At 41.1% G+C, this 27831-nt stretch overlaps 1 protein-coding gene across 1 annotated transcript in view; it reads left to right on the top strand.

Annotated features, from left to right (window-relative positions):
* Positions 1-27831, top strand: part of LOC146064089 (neuronal acetylcholine receptor subunit alpha-7-like) — a 111796-nt gene that overhangs the window by 60582 nt on the left and 23383 nt on the right. Inside the window, exons 5-8 of the mRNA XM_083177177.1 lie at positions 10840-10919; positions 15601-15768; positions 16378-16572; positions 26856-26942. Coding sequence (XP_083033303.1) covers positions 10840-10919; positions 15601-15768; positions 16378-16572; positions 26856-26942 — 530 coding nt within the window. The remainder of the gene's footprint in view (positions 1-10839; positions 10920-15600; positions 15769-16377; positions 16573-26855; positions 26943-27831) is intronic.

The raw sequence follows: 27831 nt of genomic DNA, 5'->3' as shown, positions 1-27831 counted from the left end.
GACAATGGTTTATTTCTTGTCTCGTGTACATAGGCGAATCTAGGGGGTGGTCCGGGGGTGCACAGGACCACCCATTAGCCCATTTTGTAGCTAAGGGATGGAGCTTTCCAACGAGCCCAGCCACGTGTCTCTAGCCCCCTGGGAACCGGAGATACGACCAGGCAAAGTTGGAACATTTTCCCTATAGGATAACATGGGACCCGCTAATTCCGACCCCCACCCAGTTCAACGGCTGCCAGTTCCCCCTTCTGCATCACTGAAGCTCAAGGTTGATCTCAGTCGAACCCAAATTGCTGGGCCTTCAATCTGATACCAGGCTGGATCCATATGGGTTAATTGGTTCCAGGGATATTGAGGTTAAACCGTTTTTTTTTTTTTCATTTCTTAAATGTAATTTCATGACTGTTTATGTTCTTTGAGGGCAGATTTCTCTGGAACCAAACAGCCCAGTTTCATGGGACCAAAATAATTCGAAGCCAACTCAAAAGTTCTTCAATATGATACTGGTCTCATGTAAATGGGTCAGTTGGTTCTGAAGATATAGCTGGTTGGTTAAAGGGGGGTAGGGAGAGGGAAGTGGTTGTCTCTCCCCCTCACACCAGAAAATGCACGGACTAGGCTGGTGTATAAGGTGTCAGCCTGGGAATGTCCCTGCATGATCCTGGGACCATATTCCCGGGTAAATCCCTGAATTTTCTGTTGTGAAAGGGGTATTATTTCAAACAGCCATGACCTGCAGTGCTCTGAATACAGCCAGGCAGCCCCCTGCTCTCTGCCCAGCTGTCAATGACTGTCACCCCTGCAGCTTCCGCTCCAATTCTTCTCCCCGCTTTCACCTCGGCCCCCCCCCCCCCTTTAATCATGTGGTGACGGCGCCCGGCGTGCTCCCCTGACGTCACGCATAACAACAGCGCGCACAATATCTCAAATGTCCACTCGGATAGAGGGGACACCAGGAGGGGAGTGTGAGCGTGCTCTGCGCTGCGCTGCGCTCTGCTCCTCTCCCCATAGAAGCAGCTGCACCGCTCTCCATCTCTCCCTGCAGCAGCAGCGAAGGCTCATATAAAAATTTACAGTAAGTGGCACTTTTGGGGGCATTGCTTAAGGGACGCTACAAGTAGCGGTATGTGGGGGCATTATGCATAATGTGTGGCTTAATGTGTAAGGGGCATTATGGTGTGCAGCATCATGTGTAAGCAGCATTATGTGTGCTGCATCATGTGTAAGGGACATTATGTGTGCAGCATCATGTGTAATGGGTACTATGGTGTGCGGCATCATGTGTAATGGGTACTATGGTGTGCGGCATCATGTGTCATGGGTACTATGGTGTGCGGCATCATGTGTAATGGATACTATGGTGTGTGGCATCATGTGTAATGGGTACTATGGTGCCATCAAGCAAGAACCCCCTAGCAATGAGCACGTAGGTAAGCAGCACTTATGTGGCAAATATGTAATGGGCATAACGGTTTGTTATATAGTATGTAATCGGCATCATGATGTGTGGCACAATGTGTAATGGGCATTATGGTGTGTGGCCTTATGTGTAAGTGGCATTACGGCATGTGGCTTTATGTGTAATGGGTATTACAGAGTTTGCTAAAATGTGTTATGGGCATTACTGTGTATGGTCTAAAGTGTAACACCACACCCCTTTTTGTGATGCCACGCCTCCTTCCCATGAGGCCACACCCCTTTTTGACGCGCGGCTGCGCCGCGCTAAGGTCCCCCTGCTGCTATGTCTAGATTTGGGACCACCCATTACCATAATTCTAGATTCGCCTATGCTCGTGTACTGTATGTTATCTGTTTCACGGTACTTGTGAACCTATTTCCATGCATGATCTCCTTGTGTTTATGTGGGTTTGTTAATACTGGCATCCTATAACCATACAGGTAGGTTAATTGACTTCTTACAAAATGAATCTGAATTTGTGTGATACACAATTTATAGTGCAACCTATAGTATAATACACAGTATGGATTCCATTCTGTATATATATACCAAAAGATGTAGACATACATTTGGATTTGGATTTTAGCACATCTCACACTGACAACTCCTTATTACTGAACAAACTAAAAAGGGAAACGAAGGACTGTGCAAATGCACAAAGTCCAAGTACATTAATGGCATGTTCACATCAATGTGACTGAAGTACACCAGGATGCACTTCCTGGCCAGTTCTAATTGGCTAACAGTGTATTGACCCCTACAGCTGATAGTAATTCAATTATTGGCACTGATATATTAAATAAAGCTTGGCTACCTATTCACATTACTGTACTCAAACATTTCCATACGACATACTGCAGGAAACAAATATCTTGTTTAAATTTCAAAGGGGAAAGCAGCAGATGTTATTTAATTTGTTTTCATTTTTATACAATGTAATTAAATTTAATTTTAGTTTGCCATAATTAATTTGCTTTTGATCTATGTATTTCATTTTATTTTGCAATGACATTAGTTTTTGATGACTGCCCAGGCAATATTCTGTTGTTTTCTATTTATTTTTTATATAAAGTAAAATGCATTTTAACATTTTTCTACAGTACTCACTGTCAACAATTAATGAGGGCTAACGTTATAGGTATGTGTTGTGTGCAAACATTTTTAAATGCACTTTGCAGTGCCAGAAAAAGAGGGTTAGATTATGTTTATAGACTCCCATAACAGTATGCTGGCAGTAGCTGATCCTACCTCTCAACGCGGTGGTGGGATTCTAACTGCCCAATGTTAATATCACCTGATAGCGGTCAGTATAGGGATGTCTTGCCGGCAAATCACTTTGATTTTTAAGCACATTTTGTACTTTTGTTCTATATTACTTACAATTGCTAATCCCATGCTGACTTTTTTGGCAATATTGTAATACATGTGAATGATGCATTTGTAATTCCATCTATGGGGTATATTTAATGCCCTTAAGGCGAGCTATGATGGCGAGCAGTGCCCATAGCTCTCCGTCATAGCTCGCAGTTAGTATTCAACTGCCCCCGTTCACTCGCCATTTCCACCTCGCTGGTTCTTTTAAGTAAAGTGGAAACAGCGAGTGAGCCCATCAAAATGGTGGAATTCGCCCCAAATGCAGCGGGCACACTGCATTTGTAGTGAACCTCGCCGTTTAGGGGAATCTTTGACAATCCTCACTGAAAACAAGGCATCCTCGCTGATCAAACCCCCTTGCCGGAGGTTTTGAATACCGGCCAATATATACCTTTTTATGACTTCAACAAAGACATTATAAAAGGAAAGAGAAACACATTTCATGCACCATCCTACTTTAGCAATGATAATTTTGCCCAAGAAGTAGCATTCCTTTATTCACAAGTAGCATTCCTTTATTCCCAATTGTATAAAAAACTTTATTAAACTTTATTAAACTAAAAAACTTATTAAACTAATCAAAACAGGTCCAGAAATAGTTTGATAAGATGGGAAGCTCATGCTTAGGAAGATCCATTGAATGGAATGTATATTTCTAATTTCTTCATTCGTTGCCATTTTTAGTGTCAATGACTACAAAAATTATTAAAAAGTGGTATATGTATAAAAATTGCATATCAAAAGAAATAAAAGTGTTTATTTAGAAAAGAAATACATAAACAAAAATAATATGTTAATTATAAAAATGCATTCAGCTTGAAGTCAACATTATGTCAAGATGGTATAAGAGTCTTCAGGTTGAACACATATTTGTTTTGGGGTGTTTTCAAAGCTTTGAGACCATCACCACCCTCATCTCTATAAATTTTAACCCCATTTGATTTTTTTCTATGTGTGGTAGCTGGCTTATTTTAACATTTTCTGATAGTTTTGTCTTTAGTTATCTTCTTGCCTTGCCTACATATTGTAGGCCACACGGACACTCTAGCACATGTATTACATGTTGTGTGTTGAAATAACTATAAGACTTTTATGTTTTTTCAAGCCACTGTACACACTGTAGGCAAAAGTGAAAGCCTTTTGGTCCTTTACTTTCTACTAATTTCTCAGTAGAGAGAATCTAGTCTTTTTTGAGATGTCTTGCCTTTTATTAAATACATTTTTGTTTGTCTGGGATGATGTCACTCTAATTTGTTGTCCTATTAGAGCATGGGTCCTCAAACTGCGGTCCTCCAGATGTTGTGAAACTACAAATTCCAGCATGCCTTGCCACAGTTTTAACACTCCCTTATAGCAAAACTGTGGGAAGCATGCTGGTATTTGTAGTTTCACAACATCTGGAGTGCCGCAGTTTGAGGACCCATGTATTAGAGTATGTCCAGTGTTTCAGCAGTGTGATGGTTACTACTAAATTGGTTGATAAATGGAATTTTTGATGCTTCCATTTATTTAGCTTCTTTAGTTTTACCAAGTTCTTTCTGATAAGGTCTTCAATTCTGTAGAGGCTGTAATTCAGCAGAGGACTAGTCATATACAGTGGTGGCTCCTACCTGGGTGTAGGAGGGGTCTGCTGCTGCTCTTGTTGCCAGCCAGTTTCCAACACCTGAACAATGCAGTTGACAGACATCAGACCCGGCGCATACACAGTAGCGGCGACGGTATTGTGCATGCACTGAACCCTGGCTTCTTTGAGCCCATCAATTCAGTGACCCTGAGCAGGGTGGAAGATTTTACTGGGGGGTTTTGCAGTCCTGAAGCCCATAGGTACATTTGGTACTGTATGGATGGCTCTGAGAATATTTGTTAAAATTGAAGATACTCATTAGGAATAGAGACAAATGGTGATTGAGAAAATGATCATGCATTGGAGTTAACTGAAATGTATACAGTATTTAGAGTGACCCCAATGATTTCGTAACCTAAGTATAGATGAGTAATAAACCAATAAAATATTTATTCATATTTATTCTTACAATAATTTTCAATCTAATTGATATACTTTTGAATATAACAGAAGTACAGAAAGTCTGATTGGCTAAAACTTGGGGAATGAAACCGACTTGTCTAATATGGACACTGTTACATTTTTAAGAATTATTTGCAATATTTATTTTTCCATTCACCTTTCACAAAACCTTGTTCTTTGTTACATCCAATAAACATCATTATCTGAGCGCTTGTGTGTGTAAATGTTGAACATCTTTATCTGGCTCCTGTAAATATAATAAAACATTTGTTACTTAATGTTTACTTAAGTAACAAAATAATCCACACAAAGATTTTAAACATTTACACGCAGAAGCGCTCAGATAACCCCCTTTTTTAAATTGATAAGCAATGCAAATTTGAGCAGCTAATACAAACCAAGCGCGGAGGTAATTCTTCATTTTAAATTCCTGATTCTGTGTACTTGGGTTCTCCGCCTAGTTTGAGGTTTGGACTATCTTCTAATTGAAGTTGAAGTCTTGAAGATGAGCCCAGCAGTCACCAACCGCAGCATCTAGACAGAAGCTTTAAAGTTTTCTATTTGAAATCTGTAGACAGCTGGTCTATGCAGCTTGAGAGTAGAAAATTAGAGCTGTCATTTAAATGTTCATGTAAAGTGGTATTGCTAATTGCTGAGATATTTCTTCATGCTTGAGAGATGTATTAAATTAATGTGATAAAAGTGTTGCTGTGCTTATCATTTGGGGTTTGTGATGGTCGACAGTATGACCGGGATGGCTTTCACATCACATTAGGTAATTTGTCCAGCCTATTATTCACAGCGCAAGGTTTGTGGCAATTGTAATTTGGATGCATATAAAATGTGGCACCATCACAAATGATTACATTTATTTCAGTGTTTATTCTGGAAATGAAGGTCACTGTGATATTATACGTATGCAGAAGGAAAAGGTCAAATAAACTGCATTTAAAATATTAAAATGTGACCATGAACAAGTGGCTAGTTACATATCTGTGCAATCTTATAAAGGTGTTTATTCACATTCTTATACGTTATCTTTTATTACACTAATGTTTATTATGATTGTTTATTATGATTTTAATTCATAAAAAGTTATAACATAATTATAGTAAGTTTAAATACAGTATATTCATGAGAAAGTGTATTTCAAGATATCTCTCAATAAATGATGTACTGATTTGGAAAGATATTTCAGTCATGCTTGCTATATAGCTTTGATATGATATACTTACAATATATACTGATCTAGTTTACAGACGTGTATCACATGCAAATTGCCCATATCTTTCAGAGGGTATAGATTTAAGGCCCATACACACTGGGCGATTTTGAGCTGAAAGCAGCTCAGTTTTGCCGTTTGAGGCAGAGATGAGCGGTGAGCACTGATATGCGCCTCCGCATCTTTGCTGACCACCGCTCATCTGCTGGTAATACCAGCAGATGAGCGATGGGGTGGACGGCTTTCCATAACGCCCCTCTATGGAAAGTCATCCACCCCCGGGAAAATCGATTGGACGGGCGAAAAGCGCCCAGTGTGTATGGACCTTAATGCCATTTTCATTGTTGTCTCTTAAATTGTACACAGAAAACCAAAATATACAAACAGTAATATAAGGGGGAAGATCTATCAAATGTTGCAGAGAGATAAAGTAGAATGAGTTAAAGTATGAACTATTCAGGTCCTACCTGCCATTTCAGAAGCTTTCAATGACAGCTACGAGCTGATTGGTTTGTACTTAAACTCCACTTTATTTTATCTCTATCACTTGATCTTTATCACTTGATTGTATCTCTCTCCAAGGTTTGCTAAAACTTAACATATTATTTAAAACCATAAAGTTTACTGCATCATTGGCCTAGAATAGCTAAAAAGAGAGGTGTACGATAATGAGAAAAGGACCGTCTTGATTTGTTGTACATCAAAATGAGTTCAATATGAAGCCATTTACATCTGCCATTCATTAAAGAACAGTTAATGATTTCATAGAGGTTTGATTTACTGCATTTATTTCATTATAATAATAAGTTTAGGAATGCAAAAATATTGCCAAAATTGACAACCAGGCGAAAATCACCATTGGCCTAAAATCACGTTAATAGCCCATTTTATTTCTTCTGCAAAGTACTGCAACTAATTGGTTACCCCTCAAAGTAAGCAGCGTAGATAGGTACAACACATGCAGACAAACAGATCAGATGAGGTCTGTGTTTCCTGTAACAAAACAATGCCAGAAAGAGATCTGTGGTAGCAAGTGGTAAAGCCATTCTGCTGGTTAGTCTTTCAGCAAAAGGTCATTCTACAATATTTTAATGGAATATGAAATATAAATAATTCAGAAGAGGCAAAACTGCATAGCGTAAAATTGGAAATTTCAATCAGATTTTTCAGTCATGAAAGTCAAGTAAGAAGTTCCCAGAATTAGATCTTTCCCCATTACATAACTTACAAAGTTTTAAAGCCTAAATTATCAATAAATGTATCAATCATACATAAGTGAATTATTCACAGCTTCACTCTTGCACTAATGCCGGGAGTTTAAAGGGGAACGAATGCCAGTATTTGCCAGTTAAATATAGCTGAATAATATACAAGAAATATAGATTATTTGTAAATTTCTTTCTCACTCCTCTGCTGACTGCCAAATTTAAATTAATGCTCTTTTCCATCTAATAGGTTTCTGAAATGCTTAACTGAAATGGTAGCTGCTAGATCCCCTTCGCCAAGCGAACATTTACCATCTTGCACTGGGTCCACGTCTTATTGGAGGGGGAAGAGAAACCTGTGGCAAGCAAAGAGAGCCACCGGGCCTGAAGCGTAGCGAGTCCTCGAGGGTACAATGCATCTAAAATAAAAGAAAGTAACCTACACCAAACCTAAAATGTAGACTAAATAAATAAAGCTCTAAGGGCATCCATAAACTTCCTCCCTCACATGAAGTCACATCCGGGTCCTTTCGGTGAAGAGGAACTAGTCATAACCCTACAGAAATGTCCTTTATTATACCCACCATTTACTGAACTGCAACAGGTAGCAATCCAAGCCCAATTATATAAAATTATAAAGCAACCTACAAGCATTTCCTACATATATTTCATGGCTTAAATGCTAGACCATGTATTAGTATCTACACATATTTCAATTACATTATTTTACATAATTTCAGCATAATCCTATATAATAAAAGGCTAACATTGTTCCTCACCTCTATGGGGGCATTGAAGTGGTTTGTGTACCTGGCCAGTAGCCATTAGATGGTGCCCAATGGAGCAATGCAAGTGTTACTTTGTTCTAGCACGCACAGCCGCACGATTTTATCTATTTTTTTTTCTAGAAGGTGCTAAATTAAGTAGAATCTTACTGGTTGCCCATAGCAACATCCCATATGAAATAGAACTCCCATCTTAGTAAAAAAAAAACACAGGGTCTGATTCTGAGTAGAGGTCAAAATGGATTTATTTAAGTAATGCAGCTATAGCCTGATCTAGGGCGGTATTCAATGTCGTTATTTCAAATTCACAAGCATTTCTCAACAATCCATGGCCGTTTTCGCCAACACGCCCACTTTTCGACACTAGACAGGTGGAACATTAAATTTCGCCTGCCGAGTTGCAAGCAAGTTGGCAAAAAAAACGGCCCGGAATTGCAACTGTCGGGACGTTCCAACAGTCGAATACCACATTGAATACGACCCCTTACAATATTATGCTTATGTGCTTAATTGCTAATGTGAGGGTCCATATGGCTTCAAACAGGAAACTGCACGCCCATTATTTTTACTTCTACAGTTATAACTATCATCATTCGTATTTGCTATATGTGTCCACTCTCCTGGACGGTCTGGGAAACTCACAAATTTACAGTCCCCCACACGCCCTGGAAGGTGGTTTTTGTGAACAGGATGGGAAGATAATACCAGGAGTTGAAGTTCTGCTTGAGCGGTAGTGATAATGTATGCAGAATCATGTAATTTAGCCCCACCCTTCCATAAACATCCACATCACAACATTTTTACCATTACCGGGCAGGGCCAAGTGACGTGATAGCGTGGCTCCACCAAAGGAGTGGCCAACTGTGTCTCCTCTCCGGGCTTCTACTGGACAGGAGACACAAAAAGTAGGCAAATATGGTATTGGCATTTGCTGGATGCTAGGAATCTCTAAAACCAGTAATTCCTGCACTGTATGTGTGACTCCCCACTGCCCCACAAGGGATATAAGTCAGAAACAGAATAGCCTTGACCTCTAGCTACAGTACACACGCAATGACACTTCCATATAAGATATCTTGTGCACGACTGTCGTGAAATACCCATATCACACAAAAAGAGATGCCGGCAAGTTCCACCCGACATTGGGCCTAATTCAGATTTGATCGCAAGGCAGATGTAACATGTTCAGAGAGTGTTAAATTTGGGTGGAGTGTGTTCAAACTGAAATCTAAATTCCAGTGTAAATATAAAGCAGCCATTATTTACACTGCACATAAACAAAATAATTCCCTCATACTGTATCTATCTCTGCACATGTTATATTTGCCTCACCTGCAGTGCAACATAGTTTTCCCATTTTAAGCAGAGTTGCCTACCATCCCGGAATTGCTGGGAGGCTTCCGGAAATCAGGTTCCCCTCCCAGCCCCCTGGAAAGGTGGGCAACCTTCCTGGATTCTGGGGGACCCCCACTCCGACCCCATTTGCGGAGTCCTCCCCCGAACCGCAGCATTTAAATACTGCAATCCGGGGGTCCACAAGAAAGGGGCGGGGCTAAAATGTAATCATCGTGTCATTTTAGCCCTACCCCATCTATGGAGATCTGCAAATCGGGATATTTGCCATCCTGAGGGCAGGGCTTGGTGGCATCATGTTCAAGTCCCTCCCGAAGTGCTTCTGAAAGTATCCTCTCCGGGTTTCTCTAGGAGAGAAGTAAAAGTGGTAAACCCTGATTTTAAGAATAAATTTGTCCTGCAAACAGGTGTGAATTAGGTCCTGAATTAGTTTCGGCAGGAGGTGCTCAAAAATTAGTACGTTGATCATTATTCTGCACAAATACTGTTATTAACCTTTAAGAGGCATATCCAATGCAAGTTATACACATGTAAACAGATTTAATTCTTAAAAATACAGACCATTGTACAATATAAAATAGTATTCAATTCATTCTTTAAAATTGTGTTTCATTTACGTACTGCTGCAGTGTGCTTCATTTCACATCCCTGTGACCCACGCCAGTAGCAGTCCATTACTTTATATGAATGTGCCTGCACTATGAGTGGCAATTAGGAAGCATTTGGATATGTTTGCCTTCAGCAAGATTCAACAGAAATAAGATTAAAAATGCAGATATAAAACATCTATCAATGCCCCTAAATTCATATAAAATCTATAAAACATAACTTGAGCTACAGGGATGAGTTCTTGTTGGATTAATGTTATAATTTATTAACTGGTTCATAGCATACAGATCATGAAACAAATCAATTTGTAAACGATTGTATGTATTCATTTTTGCATCAAATCAGCGACACAGCCTATTTATACGTTGTTTTTATTTTGCGGGTAAAATGATTCAGCCTGGGACTAGTAAAGGTGGTGGTGTATTATATTATGTGTGTACTGTGTGCTTTAGTAGACTGCTTTCCTTCTGTTGTTCCATATGTGCTATGATTAGATTATTGGGAACAGAGCCTCCCTAATGTAGACTGTACAGTTGGACTCAGACTAAAGAAATAGATTTTGACCCTTCCTCCCTCCTTTATGAAAATTCCTGCTGATGCCTATTTAAATAATATGAAAATGTCAGTCTTGTTTCATAGGCTGTTCTATTGTTGTCAGAAAAATCATTTGAACACCTATCAATGACCTAATAGGATGTTGTGCTTTCGAATATAAATCTGTGACATGGACTATTGTATAATATTTCCATTTATTTGCAAAATCTGATATAATGTTGTCTAATTTAATCTCCCTGTTTGTGCTTTAGTGCAGATGAAAGGTTTGATGCCACTTTTCACACTAATGTCTTGGTGAATTCATCTGGTGCCTGTCAGTATATTCCTCCAGGTAAGTTCTGTTTTGTGCTTATTCATATCGGGGCTATGGGTTCTCATGCCCTGGATGCTGGATACCCATATGTGCATACAGGGTGGGGAGAGATGGAGCGGAACCAAATTACAGCATTGCCCCAGGTTACGAAAATCCTACTTTCAGCCATGTTCATATTAAAGCCAGCACAAAGTTTCATATTGGTTTGAATAGCAATGTTTTAATATGTTTAGAATATATGCATAAAATGATTTATCATGTTCAGCCTAGTGTATATTAGGCACAGCGGAAATACCAATACACGGTAGCTGGCAATGCATTACTAAATGTCAAAGCCTGTTTTTGCATTATTTATTATATTTATGTCAAGTACAGTAAATAATGTAACTTCCATTGTAATAAACAACTGTCTACTTTTAGTTTATTGTAACAAATTTAGGAAAGAGGAATCTATCTATGTTGATATTGTTAAAAACGTCATCAGGCAATGGCATCATTGTCATAATATTGACATTGTTGGAACGTTGGCTTTAGGATTAGACTGCCGGTGGGAGGGTTAGATTAAGGCAGTGGGGCAATTAGGGGTAGTGATTAGGTTTAGGGATAGAGGAGAAACACCAGAACACCGGATGATTGGATGTCTAACCTGGAAGTGATAGTCACATGACCACTGGAAACTGTACTGGAGCTACTGTAACCATCAGGAACAGGTCCATCACTGGTGGACCACCAGGAGAATATGTCAACATACTGTACAAAGTATCTTTTATTCCTGTTTACATGTCAAATTTGTCGACATTATGGACATAACGGAAAAGGGGTGGAGAGCTGCGCTAATAAAAATACCAAGTACCAAGGAAGAATACACTTACACAAAGGGGTGCTTTTTTTTTGTCTTTTTACTGATTATATTAAATCATATTTTAATTTTAAGAAAAAACAATTGTACATATATAAAATATATATAAAAATTCATACAATTTTCAGGTGGCCACCTATAAACATATATCACTATATATTAATACATAAAAATGCAATTGGATGAAATATACACATATAGATTTTAGTAAAAATAGGTGTTTGTAATACACCCTATAATTTGAAGAAAAAATGTGTAAATAGAAAATGAAAAAAATGAAAAAAAAAAAAGAAAAAAAATATATAAAAAGTAGATATAAGAAACAGATCCTGTCTTCGTATTTTGATACCACTTTGGATTTAGTGGTTAAAGTGCAGTCACTTATTTGTGGTTTAAATCTGGATATAGAATATGTATGCAGACGCTATGTGCGCGTCTCTCACCTGCGCCTCCGTGCGCTGCTGGCTGAAAGATCTGAGTGTCCCTCCGGAGCAATGGAGGAGGGGAGCTGGCCAGGTAGATGTAATTGCTGGCAGCCGCTCTTACCCTCCGGACCCGTGCCGCTAGTGATGTTATATGCGGTGTCGTCTCTCTCACAGACGCTGGGTTCACTGATGCATCCTTGGAGTTCTCAGAAGTGCCGGATGGAATATGCAGCGAGGTGGCCGGTGGAAAACGCCGGTGCAGGTGCCGTGATTTTTCTGCTAATTTTGTAGGTTTGCAGGTACAAGTTCCACAAGGCTTTATGCACTGGACAGGCTGGAAATTCCAGCCTGTCCAGTGCATAAAGCCTTGTGGAACTTGTACCTGCAAACCTACAAAATTAGCAGAAAAATCACGGCACCTGCACCGGCGTTTTCCACCGGCCACCTCGCTGCATATTCCATCCGGCACTTCTGAGAACTCCAAGGATGCATCAGTGAACCCAGCGTCTGTGAGAGAGACGACACCGCATATAACATCACTAGCGGCACGGGTCCGGAGGGTAAGAGCGGCTGCCAGCAATTACATCTACCTGGCCAGCTCCCCTCCTCCATTGCTCCGGAGGGACACTCAGATCTTTCAGCCAGCAGCGCACGGAGGCGCAGGTGAGAGACGCGCACATAGCGTCTGCATACATATTCTATATCCAGATTTAAACCACAAATAAGTGACTGCACTTTAACCACTAAATCCAAAGTGGTATCAAAATACGAAGACAGGATCTGTTTCTTATATCTACTTTTTATATATTTTTTTTCTTTTTTTTTTTTCATTTTTTTCATTTTCTATTTACACATTTTTTCTTCAAATTATAGGGTGTATTACAAACACCTATTTTTACTAAAATCTATATGTGTATATTTCATCCAATTGCATTTTTATGTATTAATATATAGTGATATATGTTTATAGGTGGCCACCTGAAAATTGTATGAATTTTTATATATATTTTATATATGTACAATTGTTTTTTCTTAAAATTAAAATATGATTTAATATAATCAGTAAAAAGACAAAAAAAAAAAGCACCCCTTTGTGTAAGTGTATTCTTCCTTGGTACTTGGTATTTTTATTAGCGCAGCTCTCCACCCCTTTTCCGTTGTATACATTTCTCCTCTGATTCTCAGCTGGTTATATTATATTTCCAGCTAGAGATCAGTTGTAGTGTACTTACACTTGTACACTCAGAGTGCTGCAGCTCTTATAGTATATATTATATCTATCATCAATTATTTTACAAAAACACATCTTTTTCTGTGCTGTAAATTTTATTAGCGCCCTAATTTCGACACTATATAGTGTCGACATTATGGACATGTCAACATAAGGAATGCTGACATTATGACTGTCTACACATTAAAGCACAACATTTTTGCAGCTACGGACGTTCCTTTTTTATGTAAATTGGCTACAAGGATTGTGAGATTGTTCTCCATAAGTAAGGCATTGCTTTACATTTTTAGTAGCAAATAGTGGATAGTAACTACTACTGAGACAAATTCCTGGGCAAATTGTTTTGGGGTCATTAACAAGTACAGACTTTATTAAAAATGTGCAAATGCTATTATTGCAAAAGTCTACCTCCATGACTTTGTCGTTTTGAAATATCTTACAGTGGTGAAATAGGCTTTCATGTCCACTACTTTTGCAGTGTACATTATACAGTATATAGATAAGGATATTGTTTAAAGACTAAAAATTGCCCGATTTCTGTTAATTCTGCAGACAGGGCAATGAGCACTACTTCTTGGAGCCTGAGGTGGTGATCCAAACACCCAGTGCATGAGGCGGAGTACAAACTTGTGGACCCTCCCCCAATGGAGAAGGGCCCCGTTTCTGCCCTCACCCCACCCAGCCAAAAGGCCCAAGAGGGGAAAATAGGGTCCTTCTTGCCAAAGCTCAGAGAGATCTTCTTCCTTCAACCCCCAAAAGGGTTATGGCGATTGGGTTCTCCTTCCGATGTTTGAAGGAACCCTTGGTGGGTTTCCCTTCACCTTGCGGCTCGTGGTCACCCCAACTTCCCCAGGGCTAGCCAAAGCACCACCCTGGGGATCAAGGAACCTTGCCTCTCCCTAAAAGGACAGAGCCTTGGTACGGGGGGAGAATTGCAGCACATATGGGTCATACCACCAACCTATTAAAAATGGTGATATACTATGAAGAACCGAAAACGTGAAAAGTTACAAATGTTAGAAAAGATAGTGAAGAGAAAAAAATAATAGGACCCCAGCCAAGAGGCCAGGTGGGGGAGAAAAAAATTATCCTGCACTAGCCAAAAGGCCTATGGCAAGGACAGAGTGCACATACTTTATTTATTTATTATTTATTTATTAACAGTTTCTTATATAGCGCAGCATATTCCGTTGCGCTTTACAATAGCAGACAGTGAAACAACAAAACAGGGTATTTACAGACAATCAAAATGTAGGAGGGCCCTGCTCGCAAGCTTACAATCTATAGGGAAATAGGCATTGATACATAAGGATAGATACTGTATTCTTTATTGCATCGATTCCACATACTTAAAGTGAAGAGTGCAGTACTGGTGCCACAACAAGCTGGTGGAGACACCAGTGTAAGTTTTTAAGGCACCTCTGAGTTTCCCCAGAGGCACGCTACACCTCAGGCTCTAAGCAGCCGGCCAGTCTGCGTCAGACCAAGTGTTTCTCCACTCCTACCTAGGGTGCTTTCCAACTCCTGGTATGGGCATGGATACTACACTGGGCTTTTCCATTGACTCCTATGAGGGGTGCGGCCCCTAAAGTAGAGCAATATACTCAGTCTCAATGTTTCTTGCATCCCAAGGTTAAGGTACTAAGCTTGGCTTTTCACTGTCTCCCCATCAGAGGCTATGAACTTCCGGAACGGGAGCAATCTACTCATTTCGGTCATTTCCCCGTTCTTTGGGAATGGATACTAGACCAGGCTTTTTTGCTGTCTCATCCTTCAGGGGCTACAAACCCCATCAAGAGAGTCACCTACTGGGCCCGGTGGTTCTCCCCTCCCTACCAGTTGGGGGGAGGCCATGTTATCTCCCTCTTGCAGGGTGAAGTTACTTAGCCAGACTTTTCCCTGCCCGGAGCATGAGGGATCCCATTCCCTCCGCACATTGGAGCAGCTACTCAGTCCAGCTTTTTACTATTCTTCTGCCAGGGGCAGTCCACACCTACTGATATCACCAGATACTACACTTGATCTTAGCCAAAAGCCAAGGGGAATGAGCGCTACTAGGGTAATGCATCGTGCAGTATTCCTGGTCAGACAGCTCTGCCATGTACATGTGTACAGGTGTCAATGACAGGGGGGACACTTATAGGTATCTGTACATTGTTATCTTACTTGTATTTGACTTTTCAGGTATTTTGAAGAGCACATGTTATATCGATGTACGATGGTTTCCTTTCGATATACAAAAATGTAAATTAAAATTTGGATCTTGGACCCACAATGGCTGGCTGCTTGATCTACAGATGCTTGATGCAGACATATCAAATTACATTTCTAATGGAGAATGGGATCTAGTAGGTAAGAGTTTTAGGATATTCAATCTTAGCACCTTATATTCAGAAAACTAAGTAATTTATTACGAGGAAATGGGAACTGCATTGCACACCGGTCACATAAGTGCTGAATTGTCATGTTAAATGGATGATCAAGTATTTTGGGCTGTGTATTTCACAGCGACCGTTCTATTTTTTGGTGCAATATTTAACTAAACTTCCATAAATTGACTTGGCTGCATTTTCTATTTATTTATACTAAAATAAAAAAACAGTCGCTGGCATTTTTAGCGGATATTTTGAGGCTCTCTCACAGCAGCATTTCTCACTCTAATGCTGGCCATACACGCTGCCATGAGGGCGTGCTTTCCGTGCTGTACTAGCACGGATCACATTGCATTGCATTGCCTGTGCATGCGTTGTGCATGCAATGCGATGCAATGTGATGAAAACTAAGTACAAAAAGTATGTGCAAGCACATACTTTTTGTACTGTGCGATGAGGTGCAGCGGGAGCGCGCACCTCAAAGCACAGAACGCACAGCCTGCATCGCAGCGTATTTGGGCTGCTAAAGTGTTAATGCTGTATTTTGTATATACTGTACTTACACTATAATTTTGACTTACTTTTGTAGATGTACCAGGAAAAAGAAACGAGTTGTACTATGAATGTTGTAAGGAGCCGTATCCTGATGTCACTTACACAGTCACCATGCGCAGACGTACATTATATTATGGATTAAATTTATTGATACCGTGTGTGATTATATCTGGATTGGCATTGCTAGTGTTCCTCCTGCCTGCAGATTCTGGAGAGAAGATATCTTTAGGTAGGTACAGGAAAATCCTGTCTATGGAATATATACAGTATATAAAATATATATTTCATATTATGAATAATATCCCAAGATACTGTCTGCAGCTTATTGCTGTAACGCGGGGGCAAACGCATTGTCATATTGACTTATGTGTCATTATAGCAAACAATAACATCAGTGCTGCTTATTTTAAAAAGAAAATCGGGTAGAAGAGCAATTTCAGCTTTATTAAAGTCAGCGTGTGCAAACTGTTGTAGTAAATGATCAATACTGTAAAAATCTCCATTGCCAGACACATTTGTCCCTTTTCTTGTTTTATTGCTATAGGAAAGACGTTTCACATTTTTTTTTCACATAAAGCAAAATTGCTATTATTTCTGATATTTGCATTTAATTCCATATTGCAGCAAACTGCTCTATAAAATAAGGTACAGAATGTAAAATAATGTGAGCCTTGGACTTTTATGTCTTCTAGATGGTTATACATAATCTGCAGATGGAAAGAAGTAAATTGCTCTGCCTAGCTAGTCTGACTGGCGCTATTAGAATAACAAGTTGGCTTTAACTGAAAAATTTATTGTATATATTTGTACATATTGGGTGAAATTTAATAGGATGAAAGATTCAGAAAGTGAGAGAGTTGATAAGAAATCCCTCTCTCATTTGAGGCATCACCCATGTCTTTCTTATGTTTAGATACACGCTGCGATAGCACCATGCAATGCGTGCGTTATGGGCTGGATTGCATCGCATCACAACACATGCGTTTTGCGTTTGATGTGATGCGATGCAATCCGCGGGCAGTACAAAAAGTATGTGCAGCACATACTTTTTGTACTGTGTAATGCGATGCCCGCGGGAGCGCGCATCGCATCGTACGCTGCTATTGCAGTGTGTATGGGGGCCTTAACCTACACTTAGCCACTAGAACAGTATTCTGGTGCCATTTCCATTTTTGGCTTACCTTGTGTGCGAAACAGTAACATCTGTCATTCATGCCTGGTCTGTGCTGCTTTAATTCTTAAAAGTAATGTTTCTAAACTAAAGAAATACAGACACGACTGGATTATGACATAGATTACGCCAAGCATGTAAAAACCATCTGTCCTGGGCTGTAACACTCACTACCCCATTCCAATCTGCCTCTGGATGCAACGTCAGCACAAGATCTTCGTGGATTGGGTTTTTATTACAAGCAGCAGCGCACAATCCTGAAATCACTATGCACAATGCCAAACATCAGCTGTAGTGGTGGGATTTACACTGATACATCCAAATACCCTTTGTAGATCCAGTGAAGGGAAATCTTTATGTTACAGCATGCAAAATGATCCACTCCCATGTGTCAACTGTTTGGGCAAAGCCCTTTCCAATGTATTTCAGCAGGACAGGTGTACAAAGAACATGACTATTCTACAGTACATAGAAGCAAAAAGGGAAAGCACTCTCTTTTTTGTTGGGGCACTCTTACAAATGATATTGTCATTTTTTATTGAAAGTGGTCTTAGTTATAGTACGTGGAACTATGCACACTTCAGGACCCAAAAACTAGGTAAATTCTTCAGGTTCTTCACACACACTGAGGAAGCGCAATCTCTTCAGGCAAGTGTATGCCTCGGACGTTTTCTCATTTCTGACAACCCCACTGCTGTCTGTTTGTTGCTCACCACCCACCAATGCAAATTGTCTGTATGTGGATGGCAGCAGCACAATTAAACTCAGAGGATTGTTCTGCTCGTTTCTTCTTCTCCATTTTATTTTATTTATTTTATTCATTTGATTTACTTATGTTCCTGAACACACTCATCCCAAAGACACCGAAGGGGATAATACTGAGCTGGTGTTTCACTATTCAGTGTCTCCTGCAAGCCCACCATAAAATGACATGGAGGCCAGCAATCATTCTATCTGGTTGTTAGTGGAGAGGGAGACCTATCTTCAGTAACAGATATGATATATTGCATTTACAGGTATATAATGTGGGAAAGCAGCAGTACAGTGGGGTCAAACAGGGGAGACTTTCCGCTTTAAAAAAAAACTTTTTTTTTATTAACCCTTCAAGGGTTAACACACTAATGACTTGACTTAGGTCCATAGATACTCATTTTTGCCTTGATTGGAATTATTATACACAGAATTGAATGTAAGGTACTTGTGTATTATAGTGTACATCGCAACGCATACCATAAGGCATGTGATGGTATGCGATGCGATGCGACGTGATATCGCGCGATATTGTACAATGTCATACAATTTTAAAATTGTATGACATTGTGTATGGCATACAATGCCATACAATGCGATGCGATTAAAAATTGTACCTAATGGGTGCTTACAATGTTAAATGCACCCCCACGCCACCCCCCCACTATAAACGTGAACCTGAAGCGTGGCGAGCCCGCGAGGGGCGGCGGTACGCGTCCTTCGACCTTTTCATACCCTCACTATCCACGTCGGCGTGGAGTTGAGAATAGAAAGTGTGGCGAGAGGTATCCGCGTCCCCTCGCGGGGCTCGCCACGCTTCGGGCTCGGTGGCTCGCTGCACTCGCCACACTTTCTATTCTCAACTCCACGCCGACGTGGATAGTGGGGGTATGAAAAGGTCGGAGACCGCCGCCCCTCGCGGGCTCGCTGCGCTCGCCACGCTTCGGGTTCACATTTATAGTGTGTGTGGGGGGGGGGGGGGTGTCGTGGGGGTGCATTTAACATTGTAAGCACCCAATGTTTCATCGCATAGGGGGCCAAAATCGCGTCGCATCGCATCGCATGCCATCGGGTGCATGGCATGCGATGCGATAAAAACATCACACGATATACATCGGGGGCGCCGCTATAATACACAAGTACCGAATGTAATGTTATAAGGCTGTGGGTTACAAAAAAGGCAGAAATTGCCACTAGCTATTAAGCATATTACTATTGTTGTTATTCCCCAAATATCTTCGCTAGCCATCTGCATTTTTGGACATATAAAATATATGTTGTCCATTTAAAAATGATATGAGTATAACATATATACATATATACATACATACATACATACAGTACATATATATGAGAATAATTGTCTAATTCAGAACAGCCATCTCATTTATCTGCACTAGTATTCAAATAAATTAATCTTGCAAATTCTGTATTCGGTACAAATTAATTAAAAAAGGATGTGATTATAACATATATACATATATACATACATACATACATACACAGGAGAGCACACACCTCTAGGAGCCAGAAAGGTCTTTATCCCTTTATTATAGACCACTTCCATACTCCTGTGTTCTTCAAGGAGATCACATTTTGGAAATTGGAGTTTATCCCTGATTATATTATAAGGGGACTACACTTCAATACTTAAAAACCGACCATCGCTTTAGAGCTAATTATCTCACCTTACGGTATACTATTACGTATTTAAATACCCGAATCTTTCTAATAGAAGCGTTACAAATCCCAAATCGGGCACTGCCCATTGCCCAAAGATCTTGTTCATATTAAAGTTAATCGAGATTACGTCAAGGAGATCGCTTATTGGAAATTGGAGTTTATCCCTGATTATATTAAGGGGACCACACTTCAATACTTAAAAACCGACCATCGATTTAGAGCTAATTGTCTCAATTAACGGTATTATAATACCCGAATTTTTCAATAGAAGTTCTACAAATCCCATATCGGGCACCGCTTATTGCCCAAAGATCATTTTTCAAACTAAAGATATCTGGGTTCAATTCCATTACAGCCAAAAAGCTTGAACTTATACTACTAATCAACAAATTTATTGGAACTAAAGGACCTAATAAGTAAACAATTTGAGTCTATTAACCGGACCATCTACCACTACAATTGTACAAAACTGTTGATTAGAGACCTAAGAAGATCTACTACAATACTATTTTCACCCCTGATGAAGTCTCATAAAGAGACGAAACGCGTTGTGTAACCAGTGACTACTATTGTTATCCATAAACCAAGGAATACACCTGTATTAGAAAAACCTTCCATAAGATGTTATGAGGTTTCTGTTTTAAATGTTTTAAATAAATGTTTTCTACTTTAAAATTGTTTATGGTCCATCTGATATTGTAAAGGAAAGACAGGAAATATCCTGACTAATATACAGGGCGCTATATAACACTTCTGGTTTGGATATTGGCTTTTCGATCTCTCTAGTAGGGGATCAAGTGTTATCAAGCGACCGACACAGCATAGCGCAAATTCTGGAGATATTGTACATTATACATACATACATACATACTAATGCAGAACAGCCATCTCATTTATCTGCACTAGTATTCAAAAAAATGAATCTTGCAAATTCTGTATTTGGTACAAATTAATTAAAAAAGGATGTGATTTTTTTTTGTGCCTGACAACTACTATTATACTATCTTGTGCATATCAAGGAATGGTGATAGTATCAATATTATGCTTCTCCTGATAGAACTGTAGCTTTCCTTATCAGTTTACTGTTACCTGTCAGTCTCCTCTTTGTGTGATACAGAGAATTCTATTCACATAAAGGTAGCATTGATACAATATGCAGTTTGGAATGTTCAGTGACTACTTCTCAATGTATAACATTATGTTGCAGAAATAATGATACAAGACCAACAGTGTGGTCATATAGCCTGGTTATCACAGGGCTTTTTGACCAGGTTTTAGTGCCTGGCTCAAATATTTCTGAATTAGAAATATAAGATCTGCATATACATATTTATTTATTTATCTGTGTGTCCTGTGTATATATATATATATATATATATATATATATATATATATATATATATATATATATTCTGTTGGTATCTGCCACTCATCCGTTGAGACTTTTTAAACTTCACCTGTGCCCTCACCTGAGGGTGTAGATAAAGTACAATTGTGTGCGGCACTCTCGGGATTTTTAAGGAAGAAATAACACTCTGTACAAGTGCTGAATTCAGCATGTATACATGAGTGAAAGAAAAGTTTGTGAGTTATCATTCATATTCTCTGACAAATGGACAGAAAATCACAAATTCTGCTAGGGTATGTAAATTTATGTGTGTGTGTCAAAAACCTTTTAAAATAAATTATTCAAAGTTAAATATTATTTAAATTCACTGAGAAACCAAACCCTTCACTAAAATCAAGAACCTGAAGTATTTAACTAGTTTTTGGGTCCTGAAGTGTGCATAGTTCCACATATTAAAACCACTTACAATACTTAAAAAAAAATAACAATATAATTTCTAAGACTGCCTACCCGCAATTTAGGACAAGTACATGGTAAATAAAGACAGTTCTGTCAGGGGAGAGGACACTGAGGCAATTATTAGGATGGCAGATTATATATATATATATATATCTCCTATATATTTGGCTACATCTGTCACTCAAAGTGGGTGTCTGTGTCTATAACGCTCTGTTCCTGGACTTTCTTCTTAATGTGTGATTGCCTTCATCTGTGCTGAACACCTTTCTGAGAAATTAACCTGTTTAAAACAGGTGATGGCAATCATACATTAAGGGGAAGTCTAGAAACAGAGCATTGTGTCCCTCCTGGACAGGGTCATGTTGGGAGGTATGTGACAGAGAACCAGCCCAGTGAGCCCACAGACAGTGCCAGACACCCACTGCCTTCCCATGTTGCCCAGCACTGCTACTCCACAGCCACCAGGTGAGCGCCCCCCTCCCGCGATTTGCGGCAAAACCTCCCCCCCCCGCGCGCCCCCCTCCCGCGATTCGCGGCAAAAACAACCGCTCCCCCGCGACCCCCCCTACCGCGATTCGCAGCAAAAACAACCCCGCGACCCCCCCTCCCGCGATTCGCTGCAAAAAGAACCCCCCCACGACCCCTCCCGAAATTCGCGGCATAACCACCACCCCGCGACCCCCTCCCTCCCGCGAATCGCGGCAAACCCTCCCCCGTGACCCCCCCCCCGATTCGCGGAAAAAACACCCCCCCCCCCGCGACCTCCCTCCCGCAATTCGAGGCAAAAAGAACCCCCCCGCGACCCCCCCTTGCACGATTGGCGGCACCCCCCCTGCGACCCCCCTCCCGCGATTCGCGGCACCCCCCCCCCCCCGCAATTCGCAGCAGCCCCAGGATTAAATGGCACATGCAAAACACTGACATGGCTATGGTCGACAATGAAAAAGGTTGACATGAGTTTTTGAAGATTTATTTTTAATTTTTTAAATTTTTTCATATTCATTGTCATGTGTCGACATGGACACCAATGAAGTGGCACACTTATGTCAACATTTACATGTGTTGACCTTTCTGTGTTGATTTTTTCTTGTGGCGATTCGCGTCACACCCCCCCGCAACCCCCCCTCCCGCGATTCGCGGCACCCCCCGTGACCCCCCACCTCCCGTAATTCACGGCAACCCCCCACCGGAACCCCTGTGAACCCCCCCCTCCCGCGATTCGCGGCACCCACCCCCGCGACCCCCCCCCTCCCGCAATTCACGGCACCCCCCCCCCCCCGTGATTCGCGGCAGCTCCAGAATTAAATTGCACATGGAAAACACTGACATGGCTATGGTCGACAATGAAAAAGGTTGACATGAGTTTTTGAAGTTTTTTTGTCATTTTTTGAATATTTTCATATTCATTCTCATGTGTCGACATGGACACCAATGAAGTGCCACACTTATGTCAACATTTACATGTGTTGATTTTTTCTTGTGGCGATTCGCGTCACACCCCCCGCAACCCCCCCTCCGGCGATTCGTGGCACCCCCCCGCGACCCCCCCCCTCCCGCAATTAGCGGCAACCCCCCACCGGAACCCCCATGAACCCCGCTCTCCCGCGATTCGCAGCACCCACCCCCCGCAACCCCCCCCCTCCCGCAAATCGCGGCACCCCCCGCGATTCGCGGCAGCCCCAGGATTAAATGGCACATGGAAAACACTGACATGGCTATGGTCGACAATGAAAAAGGTTGACATGAGTTTTTGAAGTTTTTTTTTTAATTTTTTGAATATTTTCATATTCATTCTCATGTGTCGACATGGACACCAATGAAGTGCCACACTTATGTCAACATTTACATGTGTTGACCTTTCTGTGTTGATTTTTTCTTGTGGCGATTTGCGTCACACCCCCCCCCCCCCACAACCCCCACTCCCGCGATTCACGGCACACACACACACACACCTACCCCGCGATTCTCGGCACCCCACCCCGTGACCCTCCCTCCCGTGATTCACGGCACACCCCCGCGACCCCCCCTCCCATGATTCGCCGCAACCCCCGCCCCGTAACCCCCCCTCCTGCGATTCGCGGCACCCACCCCCGCGACCCCCCCTCCTGCAATTCGGGGCACCCCCCCCGCGATTCGCGGCAGCTCCAGAATTAAATTGCACATGGAAAACACTGACATGGCTATGGTCGACAATGAAAAAGGTTGACATGAGTTTTTGAAGTTTTTTTTTTCATTTTTTGAATGTTTTCATATTCATTCTCATGTGTCGACATGGACACCAATGAAGTGCCACACTTATGTCAACATTTACATGTGTTGACCTTTCTGTGTTGATTTCTTCTTGTGGCAATTCGCGTCACACCCCCCCACCCCCCCCCGCAACCCCCACTCCCGCGATTCACGGCACACACACACCCCCCCGCGATTCTCGGCACCCCACCCCGTGACCCCCCCCTCCCGTGATTCACGGCACACCCCCCGCGACCCCCCTACCATGATTCACCGCAACCCCCCTCCAGCGATTTGCGGCAACCCACCCCGCGACCCCCCTCCCGCGATTCTCTGCAATCCCTCCCCTCCCGCGATTCGCAGCATCCACCCCCCCCACAACCCCCCCTCCTGCAATTCGCGGCACCCCCGCGACCCCCCCTCCTGCAATTCGCGGCACCCTCCGCGACCCCCCCTCCCGCGATTCGCGGACACCTAAGTTGCAATACAGGGCATCTTTCATACAATTCTAACCATATTTCTCATATACAAACGTTCACAAATTAAGGGGGTGCAGCCCCTTACGACGGTGTGAAGAGCGCCTGTAGGGCGCGATGAATCACCTAGTATATATATATATATATATATATATGTATATAGCAGAGAGTGACCCAAAAATGCGCCCGATAAGGTATGGCAGCTACTCCACAAATCCCCCCTGTTAGTGGGAGATAAAATGCAACAGAGAAAAAGAGAGAGTGGAGAGCGCTAAAGGTTTTCCAACCACCTTGAAATATGTATAGTGCAAAAACACAGGATACAGTTAAAATGACTTTTTATTAAAAATTCGATGATCACATCAGGATTTCATCTTTAGGATGCAGTTTTAATAACCCAACGCGTTTCGTCTTAAAAAAGACTTCATCAGGGGTTTTTTACATGCACAAAGAATTGAGAATCAACAGGATTGATAATCAACATTAAATGCTGAAAACACCTGTCCTTTATAACGGATGGCGGTTTCCAAACGGTGATAGTCTTTACTGTGGTATGGTGTCGTGGCCTTTATATGAAGGTGATTTTAGGGCTGAGGATAGGACTCAGTGGGAGTATTAATCCACCCTTATGTCCATAGCGGTGGGTATGAAGATTGTAAATACCAAATGGTGACGGGGAATGCATCTGTATGTCAACATACAGGGTGCCCTGACAATCAATGGTCCACCTCAGATGTTTAAGAAGTTCGTGATCCAATTCAACAGATAGTTAGGTTCAATGGGGTAGAGTATCTGTTAAGGAGTGAACGCCAGTAAAGACTATCACCGTTTGGAAACTAGTGCCATCCGTTATAAAGGACAGGTGTTTTCAGCATTTAATGTTGATTATCAATCCTGTTGATTCTCAATTCTTTGTGCATGTAAAAAACCCCATATGAAGTCTTTTTTAAGACGAAACGCGTTGGATTATTGAAACTGCATCCTAAAGATGAAATCCTGATGTGATCATCGAATTTTTAATAAAAAGTCATTTTAACTGTATCCTGTGTTTTTGCACTATACATATTTCAAGGTGGTTGGAAAACCTTTAGCGCTCTCCACTCTCTCTTTTTATATATATATATATATATATATATATATATATATATATATATATATATATATATATATATATATATATATATATATTCCAAGAATATCACATGAGGAGAGAGGGCCCTGTACATGAGAGCTTCCATTGTACACTATGGTCATTATTCAGATCTGATAGCAGTACGCATTTGTTCTCAAAATGGGCAAAACCATGTGCACTGCAGGTGGGGCAGATGTAACATGTGCAGAGAGAGTTAGATTTGTGTGAGTTATTTTGTTTCTGTGCAGGGTAAATACTGGCTGCATTATTTTTACACTACAATTTAGATTTCAGTTTCAACAAACCCCACCCAAATTTAACTCTCTCTGCACATTACATCTGCCCCACCTGCAGTGCACATGGTTTTGTCCATTTTGATATTTGCGTTGAACTACACATCCCAGCATGCCCTGCTACAGTTTTACTATTTGGCCATGCTAAAACTGATGCAGGTCATGCTGGGATGTGTAGTTCAACAACAGCTGGAGTGTCAAGGTTAGCCATCACTGGCTTAGGTTGACACCTCAGAAGGTCGATGGGCTTAGGTCGTCAAGGTCATTAGGTTGACACACGCATTAGGTCAACATTGGTTTTTCACTTTTTTTTTGTCCCAAATGTCGACACAGTCAACATGGACACTGTATCGGTGCACCACCTCCCCTCACATGGCTCACAGGCACTATTTTTTCTCCCTCCTCACCCTAGTGGGGCATGAAATACCACCTGTCGGGTCATGTCGGCTCAAAAAAATGTGATACCCCATGTTTGACCTTTTGATTGTCGACCTTGCCCATGTAAATATAATGTTGAACTAATGACCCTGTCGACCTAAGCCCATGTCAGCCTTCGGAGGTGTCGACCATCATTGGTCGACCCAATGAGTGTACCCTATACCCTTCTGTGCATGGAGTAGGGATTAAAGCATGTTTTGCAGAACATCCAGGTACACAAGGGCAAAACCCAAGCTAATTGCAGAGCAGATCAGGTCTCTATAAAGAGATGTACAAGAAACGTTGCAGAAACATTCAGTTTACATAACAATAACATCATTCTATTTATTATGGAAATGCATTGTTATACGGGCATTGCTTGTATAAGATCTCATTTTATTGCAGTACTTTAATGTGGTTCTAATGATTAACATACTGTACCTGATGGATTTCTGGTACAGATCTGGGAGAGATTCATTAGAACACAAGAAACCCGCAAACATATTATTTCCAAAACGTACCAAGTGCTTACATTCTGCTTTCTGAATTTCTAGGCATTACTGTCCTCTTGTCCCTGACAGTCTTCATGCTGCTCGTAGCAGAAATTATGCCTGCAACATCAGATTCTGTACCTCTGATCGGTAAGTGGTTTTTTCCTTTTATTACATTTTCTGTACACTTTACATTATTTGAGCTGTCCAATAGGATGTTGCACAAAAGTGAAAGTAAATGTGACCACCATAATGAATAAATGAGGAACCTAACTTGCCATGAATAGATTCTAGTTGTTTACAATTCCACTGTTCTATCTGCCTTGTTCTCCACTACCCTAGCTGTCCCTCGCAGCCTCAGTCAGCCCATGGTCAAACAATGCATTGTAATACTCACCTGCTACTGTAACTCCAAAAATGCTTCTCTACCGTTATACAACATTGGAATCAGTCTAATTGTAATCTCTACACAAGGCCTGATTAAAGGTTCCCTAGGCTAATACACATGTAGCTCTCCTTGTAATTCTGCTAAATACATGTGCATGGCCGCTCAGGGACTCGACAGTCATGCTGCCCATGTGCATGTAATGAAGGGTATACAACTGGCATGTAGGATCTAATGCTTGTGGTGTGTGAAGGAGACTTTGGCTTTAGGTTGCCCGACTGGTGCTGTAGCACACTGTACATAAAGTAATGACAACATTAGTAAGTTATACTGGCACAGCCATCTGGCAGTCATTTTAAGAACTTCACCCCCAAAGTACATGGGGATGGGTAATAGCTAGAAAGCATGTCATAAATTAGCACTTATGTTTTTTTGTCGGCCTAGACTGCAGCCAAATCAGCCTATTGGTTAAATAGGAACTGCTCTTGCAGCTCCAATACTATCTCTCTCCAAACCATCTACCATCTGCCTCCTTGACCACTTCCTCTGCACCTACATTTAAAACCCTTGCTTCTACCTCCCTTATCTCTTCAGTCTATCCCTATCTCATTTCCTCTTTTCCCACTCTCTTCTAGACATGCTCTAGTTTTGATT

The sequence above is a fragment of the Crinia signifera genome, chromosome 1 (assembly GCF_055691185.1).
Source record: "Crinia signifera chromosome 1, ASM5569118v1, whole genome shotgun sequence".
NCBI classification, from domain to species: domain Eukaryota; kingdom Metazoa; phylum Chordata; class Amphibia; order Anura; family Myobatrachidae; genus Crinia; species Crinia signifera.
Note: the sequence above shows the minus strand (reverse complement) of the source record. Positions and strands in the feature narration are given on the sequence as shown.